This window comes from Catharus ustulatus, chromosome 27 (assembly GCF_009819885.2).
Source record: "Catharus ustulatus isolate bCatUst1 chromosome 27, bCatUst1.pri.v2, whole genome shotgun sequence".
Lineage (NCBI taxonomy): Eukaryota > Metazoa > Chordata > Aves > Passeriformes > Turdidae > Catharus > Catharus ustulatus.
Genome location: NC_046247.1, coordinates 4,624,609 through 4,636,724, shown reverse-complemented (window position 1 = coordinate 4,636,724; position 12,116 = coordinate 4,624,609). Strand labels below are relative to the sequence as shown.

The following is a 12,116-nucleotide window of genomic DNA, read 5'->3' as shown; positions in this document are numbered from 1 at the left end:
GAAATCAGACAATTACCTTACATCCAAATTTCTTTGTCTCTACTATAGGCTTGTAATTCAAATTAAGACAGGAGCCAGGGGATTTTCCAGGATGACAGGTTTTGCTTGTGTGCTTTGTGATGTTCCTCACCCATCAGCACTACCTGGCCATCCACACATCACCCTTCACTGTGGCTACTCAATAATAAAACACATTCCATGGTTTCAGAGAACTCTCTTCACAGAGCCATGGGATGGGTTGCAAAGACCTTAAAGCCCAATGGCACCTGTGCCATGGCAGGGACTCCTCCCAGGCTGCTCCAAGCCCTGTCCAGCCTGGCCTGAGACACTTCCAGGGATCCAGGGGCAGCCACAGCTTCTCTGGGAATTCCATCCCAGCCCCTCCCCACCTTCACAGGGAAGAATTTCCTCCTAATTTCCTCTTTGGATGTTGCATGGGAACTGTGCATGGGAAAATGAGCTAGCAAGAAAAACTGTTCCTTGTGGTTAGGGGAGGATTTGAACTACATTAACAGAATATTCCAGCTGGTCTCACAGATCCCCTGTTCAGAGTTCAGATGGATTAGTACCACCACAGTGGTTCTCCCTGTAGCTGCTGACATTTTCTCTCCCCCCTTGCCTCAGACAAGGCTGAATTCCTGTTTTGATTTGCACCTGGGCAGCTCCTGGCACACTGGGTTTGGTTTGAGCTGACACCTGGAGCACAGGATTACACCCCCACAGGGAGGGAGGCTGTGTGGCAATACTGTCCCAATCTTTGCAGCTTTTCAGATTTAATTCCCTTGCCTTTCAGCTCTGTGTGGGAAGTGAGAGACAAGGAGTTATTTCCCAGACTGGTCTTTGCAAGTACACAGCATTCTCCAGCAGACAGGGAAAGTCAAGGAAAGGAGATTTGGTTTTCTAAGAGTTTGAATTTGCCAGAAATAAAGAGACATCCAGATTCCTCAGGTGGTGCAGCACCCTCTCTGAAACACCCCATCATTACAGCAGATTAAAGCTTATTCAAAGAAACAAGGAAGGGCAGAGAAGAAGGAAATTTTACTGTGGGCCCACTGTGGTGTGACTCCACCAGTAAACTTCCAAAAAAAAGGTTCTATTCCCTAAATCTTCATTAAATTGGGTGGGATACATCTTTACACATGATTCCACATGGCTTTGTTATACCTTTCCTCTCTTTATACCCTTCTATATCTATATTCACCTATTCAAGCACAAAATGAAAATGCAATTAATGCAATCCAATAACAAATTAAAACACAGTTTGCTCCCTGATTGAAGAGTTCCTGGCCAAGTCTGAGCTTGAAACACATTTTGATAATCTCATAAGTTCCTGACAGCACAACATTTATCAAGGAAGTGCAAGTGGCACTTCAGAGAAACAAGAGTTGTTTGGGTCCTGTGAGCAATTTGCACAAATAAGGGTTCCTGTATTCCATTATAGAAGTGATAAAGTTCTCTAAAAAATCTATATATATTTACATCACCTCTCTCTGATGGTGATTCCAATATAAAAATAACCTCATTAATGCTGACAAGAATGCAAACCTAGTCTCTTGAAAATGTGAGAAGACCACAGGAATCCCATGTGAGCTCACTTCCTTGCCTTATTGGAACCATCTGTGTCTGCTGGTAACCTCAGACCCCCTACCCCCAGGTCTGACTCTAAAAAAACCAGAATTTCATCATCTTTTTGTGCATCTCAGCCTCTCTGGGTGCACCCCAAAACAGCATCTCTGGATTTTCCTTCTGCTCTGGGCTAGGAGAGGAGTTGTTAAAAGCCTTCATAAAATCCCCCCCTTCATTGGAGGGCAGGAACAGGGACAGCCCGAGGGGACAGGGAGCAGGAGAGGACTGGAATCTCCACGTTCTGCCATGTGCATGAGCTGTGTCAGCACTGCCCTTGCAGCAGTGTCTGCTCCCACATTGATGTGACCCTCGGGGCAGGGCTCATCTTTCCCCACAGTGCCAGGGATCCCTGGAAGCTGCAGCAGATAAACAGCAGCAATTACTCAGCTCAGGGCTTGAGGTGGAACCCCTGCTTCGTTCCATGCAAGGAATCTTCTGAACAGCTCAGCTCGAGTGCTGGAGGGGATAAAGTCACTGGTTACAGCAAGGGATTGCTTATATATGAAAGTGATGTAACCCTGGGACTCAGTCCAACTCCTTTCCAGGCTCCAAAGCAAACAGAGATGCCTTTCTGCTATTTTTCATCTGGCTTCACTTTTTTATCTTGATCAGTGGGCAAATTAAGGAGCCCATTCAACAGCACTGAGTCTGAAATCTGTTTCCCTTTCTCCAGGAAAGAGAGAAGAAAGCAGGAGGTACAGACTGCTATCAGAACAGCTCCTCCTTGCAGCTCTCAGGAATATCATATGGCCAGAGGCTCCTGTGTCCAAACCCCAAGCTCCTCTTTATTCCCCATACATGTTTTCTGACATGGTTTCAGTGTTTCTCCAGCCTGAGAAGGTTCCACTTTGTTCTGCTGGTTCCAGTGGGATGCTCTGCTCACCCCAGGTTCTCACACCCCCAGGGCAGGCCCTGGCTGGCAGCTTCTCCAGCCTGGCACTGTGGAGCTGCTGGTTTGTTCCTGGATAACTCAGAAGTGTTTGTTCAGAAATCCACCTGCAGCTCTGGAATACCTGTTCCTTTTCAGGTCACTCCTTTGTTTGGGCACCTCCCTGGGTAGATACAAAGCACTTCCAGGTCCTTTTGCAAGATTTTCCTCTGTGCCAACAAAACTATGAGCTTGAGTGTTTGGCCTCTGTGAATAATGGTGTGTTAGAGGACATCAAAGCCCTTGCTGGTAACCACTGGCAGGTTTTAGTGAGCTGTTTGTGTTTATCCCAACAGCAGTGACATAACTGCCAGGTGAGGTCACCCCCAAGAGCAAAACCAAACTGAGAACAGCGAGTGCCCAAACGAAGGAATCACCTGAAGAGGAACAGGTATTTTAGCAGCTCTAAACCTGGGTGCATTCCCTACTTTTCTCCCAAAAGTCAGAATCAGTGAAGCCATTTTAGCAAATCTTCCCTAGGAAGGAATAAAATATTAAACCTTTCAATTCACAAAGAGGTCCTGTATTAAATAAAAATGCTCACAAGGAACCAAATGCTACAGGGCTGTGAATCTCTAGCAGAAAATTACATTTTTCATGTGCAGCTGAGTTTCTTGAAGCCTTCACAGTGTTGTAGTTACTTACACTTTGGGACAAATATATTCCTGAAACAACTCCAAGCTCTTTGTTGATTCATGTCAGGGGTGTGTGACTGACTGCATAAGACATTAATCTAACTGACATTTTCCACCATGAGGGGAATTCAATGAACAAAAATCACAGAATATCCTAATACCCAACCTGACCCTCCCCTGACACAGCTTCAGCCATTCCCTCAGGTCCTATCAAAACATGCAGGAATATCCCTTATTATTCATGCAGGAATATCCATTATTATTCATAAGAATTCCTCCTGTGCCTGGTGGAGAGCAGCTCTGGGCTCCAAGGGCAGACTGTGCTGGGCTCTTCCAGGGCTCCCTGCACCTGCACAGCTCAGCCTTGAAACCACAGCAGCCAAACCCCACAAACAAAACTGAGAGATGTGACTGAGGGCTCGTTTCTGAGCTGTCAGGAGTGCCTGCCTTCACTCCCACAGGGAAGGCAGGCAGAGGGCTCTGCTGTTCCCTGCTGCAGGGCAGCTTTGGAGGGGTTGGTACCTTGTCTCCTGGCTGGGGACGCATCACGGACACGCGGTCGTATCCCTTGCGCAGCAGGACCCAGAGGGCATCCAGCTTCCCCTGCAAGGAAAGGAGAGAGGTGTCAGTGATGCTCAGGGCTAAGTGCAGTGCCCAGACCGAGCAGGTTTGACCCCAGAGCCTGTAGGAGATGCTACAGAACAATGTTTTCTCTCAGAGACACTCCTGTGCGCTCACTGCAGTGACAGATAACAGCATGCCTGGCTTTCCAAAGGTGATGTGTGACTCAGACACCTCCTGGGCTCTCAGAGAGACACCAATACCTACTCAGCTCCAGGCATCACAGCCAGCAAAACGTTAAATCAGTGCAGACAGTGAGCAGTGAACTCATGCAAAGCCTTCCCCAGCTTCTGCGCCTCCTGCTCGGGCTGAGCAGCTCCTCCCCAGCCTCGGTCAAGAAATCTCACTCATGGCTCAAAACAACCTGCTGGGGAGAGCTGATTGAAACCCATCTCTGTGCTGAGGCAGGAGAGCTGAGCCCCAGGCAGGTCTGAAGGCCAGGTCACCTCCCCTGGCAGCCACCAAGGAAGGGCTCGCCCAGGCTGTCCCCATGCCAGCTCACATTTGCATTCTCCAGGCAGCCACACCTGCAGTCACCCCTGCCTGGCTGAGGCCTCCAGCCCCACTCTGAGCTCAGGGGCAGCAGCTGTGCCCTGGCTGGGTGGGCTCACAGCCCACACCCACAGGCACAGACCTGGGTGAGCTCTGCTCCAAGCCCAGCGTGTTGAAAGCTCTTGCAGACAGAGTCTGGCTGATGTGTGGTCAGACCCCCCTGCCATTCCCTGCAGTGCAGCCCAAGCATTCATCCCTGACTGGAATTCGGCAGCCAAGCCTCAGGGTGCTCCCCAAATGAGCTGAACGAGGCCAGAAGGAGCAGCCCAGGGCTCTGCAATGAAGAAATATTCACAAAATCACCTGCTCTGAAACTGCTGCTGAAGGATTCCTGCTCTACCCCTCCTCTGACAGGCCAGGGCTTCCATCCCAAAAAGGACTCAGCCCCTGGGAGAGCTGCAGGAGGGTTTGCATAGGGGCACACCTTGACTGCCCTGGTGCAAGGCCACAGACAGGTCACAAAGCAAGATTAATTGATCCAACTCTTTTCACATTCACTTCATTTGATCCTTGGTCTGTGAAGAACTCAGTACCCTGAGATTTGTAGGAATTTCTGGGATTTCTGTTTTCTGGAGGATAGAATTTCTGTCTATTGTATTGTTTACAACATGCAGTATTTATGAATGTTTCCATGATTATTGTTCCAAATGCTCTGAGTGATATTAGAGCATTAGAATGCTCTGTGACATTAGAGCAGGAACCCCAAGCATAACCCATGCTAGCAAACTTTTCTGTACCTACACAGATAAGCCACTCTGAGAATGTACAAAGTTATCCCCTGCTACAAAACTGTTTTGTGCAAGTTAAGAGCATCAAACCCAAAGAATGGCTCATGACTGGATCCAGGAACTCCTGTCTGATCACCCTTTCCTGCAAACAGGGACTACAAAACTCTTGTGAGAGCAGAAATGTCCTGTGGGACATGATGAACAAATGGAAATGTGAGCTGGATGCTGCAGAGGTGGTGGGGAACAGTGAGCACCCTCACTCAGAGTAAGGCAGCTGATTTTCCTGCTCTGGGTGTGTGAGCTCCAGACTTGACACTTGGGGTGTTTGGGAGGTCCTTTGTGACCCCAGGTCTCTGGTGTCTAACTAAAGGCTCCCTTTCATGGGGGCAGAGTCCTTCTCTTCCCCCTCCAAGGAACCACCAGGGCCATAATCCCCTCTGGGATCTCTATTCCTCCACCAGCATGTTCAGCCAATGGTTCAAAGCTTGTTTGGGAGTTGCAGGGACTGCCATGGGTGGAGGCAGACACATAAAATGACTGCATGGAACTTGTTTCCATAGGATATTGGGGAAAGACTTCCCAAGGTGAGAGCCAGGAAACTCTGTGATTCTCAGAGGGAGAAGCAAGAAACTTCTGTGTCAGATTCTTCTGACTTTGGACAGCAGAATTCCTTAGAGCTGAAGGAAACCATGCCTTCTATTCCACTCCATCTTTCCTCTGCAGCAGAGCTGGTTGAAGCTCTTGATCTCCTGTCCACTCTGACAGCTTAAGAAATAAGCACCTTTTTCTTCCATTTTTCCTTTAGGAAAGCAGAGGCAAACTGACAACTTTCCATGGAACAAAAAAAAAAATTCCTTTTTACTCTGCTGTCCTAATTTCCAAGAGCCTACCATGATTTCTTGGGAAAAGCCAAGAGCTCCATCTTTGGGAGCCTCTGGTCTGCCTGACACATCTGGGTGGAAGAGAGGGAGTGTGCATCATGGAAAGGATGATGGTTGAAGAAGTGAAATGGCAATGCTTTCCCTTGGAAACAGAAACCCTCCATGGATTGGCTGGGCCTCTGTGTCTGGAACCCAGCTGAAGCACGAGGTCACTTGAAGATAAAAAAAAGAAAGGTCTGAAGGCAGATAAAGCCTTGAGTCCTACTAGATCTGAAGCCCAGAGAGAAGAAACAGTTGGGGCAGATGACAAATGAAGAAGTGCACAGTTCCAGCCATGGAATTTCCCCTGAATTCATGGTTAATTCAGCACTGCAATGACCCTGAGTTACCTCAGTGCTCCTGAGACCTGCTGCTGTTGGGCAGAGGCACTTTTGGAGCTGTCTGTAAACCCAGGCTGCAGTGCCATGGCACTTTGTGAGAGGAGACAGGAGGGACAAAGCCTGGGGAAGTGCCAGGGACATGGGCCCAGGCAGTGCTGGAGTGGCTCCCATGTGGATTCACCTGAGGCTTCCTTTGAACAGCACCACCTTTTGCTTCAGCCTCAGGCTGGGTCAGTCTCTTGTTCCAAGGATGAGAGGAAATGGCCTTGGGCTGTGCCTGGGGAGATTTAGTTTGGGTACTGGAAAAACTTTGTCACTGCAAGGGTTGAAAAGGCCTGGCCCAGGCTGCCCAAGGCAGTGGTGGAGTCCCCATTCCTGGGGGTGCAGGTGGCATTTGGGGCCATGGTTTAATGGTGAACACGGTGGTGGTGCTGGATGGATCCTGCAGAGCTTTGCCAACCTTCATGATTCTGTGTCTCTGATTCACTTCCACCTACATTCTGTGCTACCCCTCCCTGTCAGACAAACTGACAGTTTGGCAAGGTTCTTAAGAAGTTTGCAGATTTGTCATTCCCCTTGGATTATCTGCACTGGCATTTCAAACAGTTGAAATGACATTTTAAAAGCAGGATAATCCAGTTGGCACCGTGCTAAGAAGTAACAGCACAAATCAGAATAACAACAATAATAACCCCAATCTGTTAAGTGTCAGTGGTCACATTTGGTAGCAAATAAATCTCTGGAGCATTTAAAAAACCAATCTATCCACTCTCAGCTGTCTACCTACTTATAGACATGACTCAGGGAAGATTGAAAAATAGAGGGAAGAAGAACTCCATCATAAAAGGCAGAACATTCTAAGTAGGGGCTGGTACTTGTACAGTGTGGAGAAGAGACCTGTGACCAGCAAGAAGACTGGTCCTAAAATGTGAATTTCCTGGCTCTTTACCAGGTTCAATCACCCTTGGTTCACTGTTTCTGAAGTTTAATTCCTCGCCCTTCTCCTTTACCCATGATTTTTTTAAGCAGCCTGTTACAGCCATGTTTATCTGCTCCCCAAAGGGTGCTTCAACCACCCCAGTGCAGGGGGTGGAAATTTAACTTCTGCTTTATCCACAGCACACTTGGAGCATGGGGATGAGGGAAAATTCAAGGTGACTATCAGGAGACACTTCCTATGGGTGAGGTCTGTGAAATATCCCCCCCAAGAAGTGGTGGGAGCCTCTCTGTTATTCTAAAATCCAGACTGGACAAAGCAGGATGGATCCCAGCCAGTGCTGCCCTGGCTGATGGTCCAGCCCCAGGCACCTTCCCTGCAAATCCATCTTCTGTGCTCACACCTCCAGGACACGGCTTTCTGCCAAGACTGCAGATGGATTGTGCCAATTTTGTTAATTCCTTACTGCTCAGTGAGAGCAAGAGCAAGGAATGATCCTTCCTGGGTTTGGTGAGTGCTGATGATTGTCCATGAGGAAAGTGTTGGAGACAGTTATCCTGTCTCCATCCACTTTTTGGGTGCAGCTCAGTAAGGGGTGTGGTGGCAATTAATAATTACATAAATTCTTGTCCAGGCTGCTAAATACTATCCAGATGTGGAACACTCCAAAGTTTTGGCAGTATTTGAACACAGTGTTTTGGAGTGGAACTGTCCCTATCCTGCACGCAGTTGGAATGGTAGATAAGAGAGACATTTCTAAAGGAATTAAAAATATCACCCATGAGATGCTGCTAATATTTGTAGGCGCCCTTATAAGTAAATTCTTATTGTTATGAAGCAAAAGCTGTTCCAGAGTCAGAACTGAACCTCAGCACTACATACATTGAATCTTCTCTCCAAGCCTATCCTAAGCTTTGGAGAATTTCCATCCTGGACACAGATCTGCAACAAACCTGACTCCTCCTTTGAGAGCTGCATGCAGAATAAATCCTGAAAATTCACTGAAAGTCTCCTAGGACTGTGATCCAACAGCATCAGCTGGGGAAGGGGAGAAACTCAGCAGAATCTTGTGTGGGAAAGGAATGAGCTCAGGTGGCTGCACCCACATGGTCCCAGCTGCCCCAGCAGCTCTTTAGGGCTCTTTATCCTAAAATCAGTGTTTCTGTCAGCTCAGCTGCAAGAACCGTCTGTGCTGTGTCTAGGCTGGATGAGGTAATTTCCAGGAGCAAGGAGAACCTCCCAGGTGGGCCTGGTGTGTTTTCCAAGTGCCCTGATGCAAAGTAATGATGCAGCTTGTTTAAGAACATGGGGCAGAAATGTGGGATTGGGGTGTGCTGCAATCCCCACTCGGAGCTGGGATTTGGGGAGTACTGCATTCCACTCAGAGCTGGGATTTAGGGTGTGCTGGACTCCCCTCTCAGAGCTGGGATTTGGGGTGTGCTGCACTTACACTCAGAGCTGGGATTTGGGGTGTGCTGCACTCCCCTCTCAGAGCTGGGATTTGGGGTGTGCTGCACTCCCCACTCAGAGCTGGGATTTGGGGTGTGCTGCACTCCCCACTCAGAGCTGGGATTTGGGGTGTGCTGCACTCCCTCTCAGAGCTGGGATTTGGGGTGTGCTGCACTTCCCTATCAGAGCTGGGATTTGGGGTGTGCTGCACTCCCCTCTCAGAGCTGGGATTTGGGGTGTGCTGCACTTACACTCAGAGCTGGGATTTGGGGTGTGCTGCACTCCCCACTCAGAGCTGGGATTTGGGGTGTGCTGCACTCCACTCAGAGTTGGGATTTGGGGTGTGCTGCACTCCCTCTCAGAGCTGGGATTTGGGGTGTGCTGCACTTCCCTATCAGAGCTGGGATTTGGGGTGTACTGCACTTACACTCAGAGCTGGGATTTGGGGTGTGCTGCACTCCCCTCTCAGAGCTGGGATTTGGGGTGTGCTGCACTTACACTCAGAGCTGGGATTTGGGGTGTGCTGCACTCCACTCTCAGAGCTGGGATTTGGGGTGTGCTGCACTCCACTCAGAGCTGGGATTTGGGGTGTGCTGCACTCCACTCTCAGAGCTGGGATTTGGGGTGTGCTGCACTCCCCTCTCAGCTGGGATTGGGGTGTGCTGCACTCCCCACTCAGAGCTGGGGCTGCTGCCTCTCCCCAGTCCCACCGTGGGAGTGAAGAACCCTCACAGGCACATGTTGAAGTCATTAAACACGACTGCAAATGCTGGGTTGGGAGGCTCTGTTTATGGGATGATAATCTTCCAGGGGGAAAAGAGAGAAGGTGCTGCACCAAATTTTCAAAGAGGCTCACGTTTCTGGATCTCTGGAATCCAGCCGGGCTCTCTGAGCATCGCTGCCATTCCTACCCCGGGTTTGAACCAGCTGCAGGATCAGGCACTGAGGAGAGCCCAGCCTCGAGGGTGCCCTGGGCTCCTCGGGCACCACCTGGAGCAGGTCAGGAGCCAGAGGCAGTGCAGGGAGCCCCGGGGGCTCTGCAGGGTGGGACATCTCCAGTCTGACTCGCAGCTTTTGTCTGATCCCACTGCTTGCTGCTGGGCAGGAAGGAAAGAGGACAGTAAAGCCTCTCTTCTCCTTCAGAGAGGCCATTTCTCATTTCCCAGCAACACAACTCCCAAACCTGACCAAGCAGGTGGGAGACTCCCAGTGCTCCTTCCCCAGGCACATGCTCAGAGAGCTCCCTCGGGTACTCCAGCAGCACCTGGGACCAGCCTCTGTGACAGGTGTGACCCTTGGATGTGCACACTCATCCCAACAGAAAGATCTCCTGCACACAGCCCGGGCAGGGCTGGGCTCACCTTGATGGGGGAGTACCACTTCCGAGGGGATGAGGGCCGGCGCATGTTGCTCCCGAGGTTCCTGGGCTCAGGGAACTCGTATTCCTGCTCTGGCATCTTCACCCTGGCATTCTTGGCCTTCTCCAGCTTGGCACCTTCCTCCGTGGAGCCCTTTTCTCCCCAGCGCACCTGGAAGGAGGGATCAGGCTGTGTCACACCTCTGCTGCTGTCACACTCCTCTGAGCCCTGCCTCTGTGTTTTCCCAGCATCCAGGTCCAAGCTGAAGGGCAATACACAGGCTGTGAGGTTTGTTTCTAGCCTGCAGCCCAAATTTTGAACTTGTCCTTCGTGGTGGTATATGAGAAATGTGGGAGTGGGAAAGCTTTTCAGAAAAACTAAAACCATTTCCTTGTAATTTATATGGCAGTGCTGCCCCGTATCCCAGCACGAACCAGGACGTTGCTGGTTCCAAGATGGTCCCAAACTTCAGAAATCTATGTTTGGCTCCCAAATATTCCCACAGAAAAATGATCTGGACTCAGATGCACCAAAAAAGCCTCAAGAAGTTGGTGCCTGTGTCCTGAGTCCCCTCCATGGTAGCAGGGGATGTCCCAGCTCAGAGCTGGCATTTCCTCACCTCCATCCGTTTGATGCCGCCCACTCCTCGCCCACCGTAGTAAGAGGCATCGACTGTTGGCCACTTCTTCTTTGGCAGCCCATCATCATCTTCCTCCTGCAAAACAGCAGCAAGGGGTGGCACTGTCAGGAGCAATGACCAGGGATGGAAAGGAATGAGCACTGCCTTGTCCTTTGGGCTGGCAGGGCAGGCCAGGTTCTGCTCTCTCTCGTTATTTCCCAGAGGATGTACACTCGTGAAAGGACAGTGTTTCATGACAGAAACATCACCACTTGAAAGGTACAGTCCAGCTCCTGCAAGAATGAGATTTTGCCATTTTTCACCTCTGCCACCCCTTCCCTTCAGCTGGGACTGGGCAGAGGCAGCTGCTGCTCGTGGCTCCCTGTGCTGCAGGGACCCCCAGGCCCAGGTAAATCCCCATATGGGAGTTCAGCTCTCACAGGATGCAGGGAAAGAGCAAGAAAAGGAGTAAATTCTCTCCTGAGTGATGGCAAACTCGGGGTACCTTTGGAAACAACCCCAGTGGGAAAGCCCAGGTTTATTGAGAGGAGATGGCCCAGAGGAATAGGATGGGAAAGCCTCATGGAGAAGTCCCAAGAATGGAATTAACTCCTGGAATGAACCTGGGGCAGCTGCCCATGGAAGTCCATGTGGCTTCAGGGAGCCCTGTGGCTTCTGCCAGAGAGAGGCAGGCCCTGTGTGAAAAATGAGGTTTAAATTCAACATCACCAACCACAGAGCTACTCCTGCCTAGCACCTCATGGTGACATTCAGATTTGGGTGAATTAACAGACCAAGAAAATTCCCTTCAGTTTATTTAAAATGAGGCTGCTAAAGCTCTAGAGAAATTCAAGGTATTTTAAATTCTCTGCACTTTGTAAGGTCAGAGTGTACATGGAGCTCTTATAGTGCCTTTCCCTTTAATTTCTACAGTTCAGGCTGTGAACTGGCAAAGCAGAAAAGCAGAGTTCATCAAAAACGTGAAGTATTTCCTGTGAAAAATGCAGAGAGAAAAGAAAAATGGTCCCTCTCTCTTTTTTCTTCTTCTTTCTTTAATTTTTCACGGGGATTTGGCTAAACTCCAAAACTTAGGAGCTTTCCAAAACTGGAAAAGCCAAAAATACTTTGAAATTGAAACTCCCCATCAGGAAAACTGAAAAACTGGGTGGGGAAAAAAAAAAAATCCAAGAACAACTCTGGTTTTCATGGCAACCAAAAAGCATTTCAGTTTATCAAAACACACAGAAACTGGGCTGCAAAACGTGTCCTGATCTAAGGGAAGGGTGAACAACTGGTCACAACTACCAGGTCCTTCTCTTCAGAGCTGACCTCCCTCCCTGGCCCCGGGCTGAGCTCTTTGCTGCAACTCAAGAACTCAATATCTCTGCATGAAGTTTTCCAT

At 49.5% G+C, this 12,116-nt stretch overlaps 1 protein-coding gene across 1 annotated transcript in view; it reads right to left on the bottom strand.

Annotated features, from left to right (window-relative positions):
• Window positions 1–12,116, bottom strand: part of ANTXR1 (ANTXR cell adhesion molecule 1) — a 69,171-nt gene that overhangs the window by 4,514 nt on the left and 52,541 nt on the right. Inside the window, exons 15-17 of the mRNA XM_033081091.1 lie at window positions 10,715–10,810; window positions 10,099–10,266; window positions 3,712–3,792 (exon numbers count right to left, since the gene is read on the bottom strand). Of these exons, the coding sequence (XP_032936982.1) occupies window positions 3,712–3,792; window positions 10,099–10,266; window positions 10,715–10,810 (345 nt within the window). The remainder of the gene's footprint in view (window positions 1–3,711; window positions 3,793–10,098; window positions 10,267–10,714; window positions 10,811–12,116) is intronic.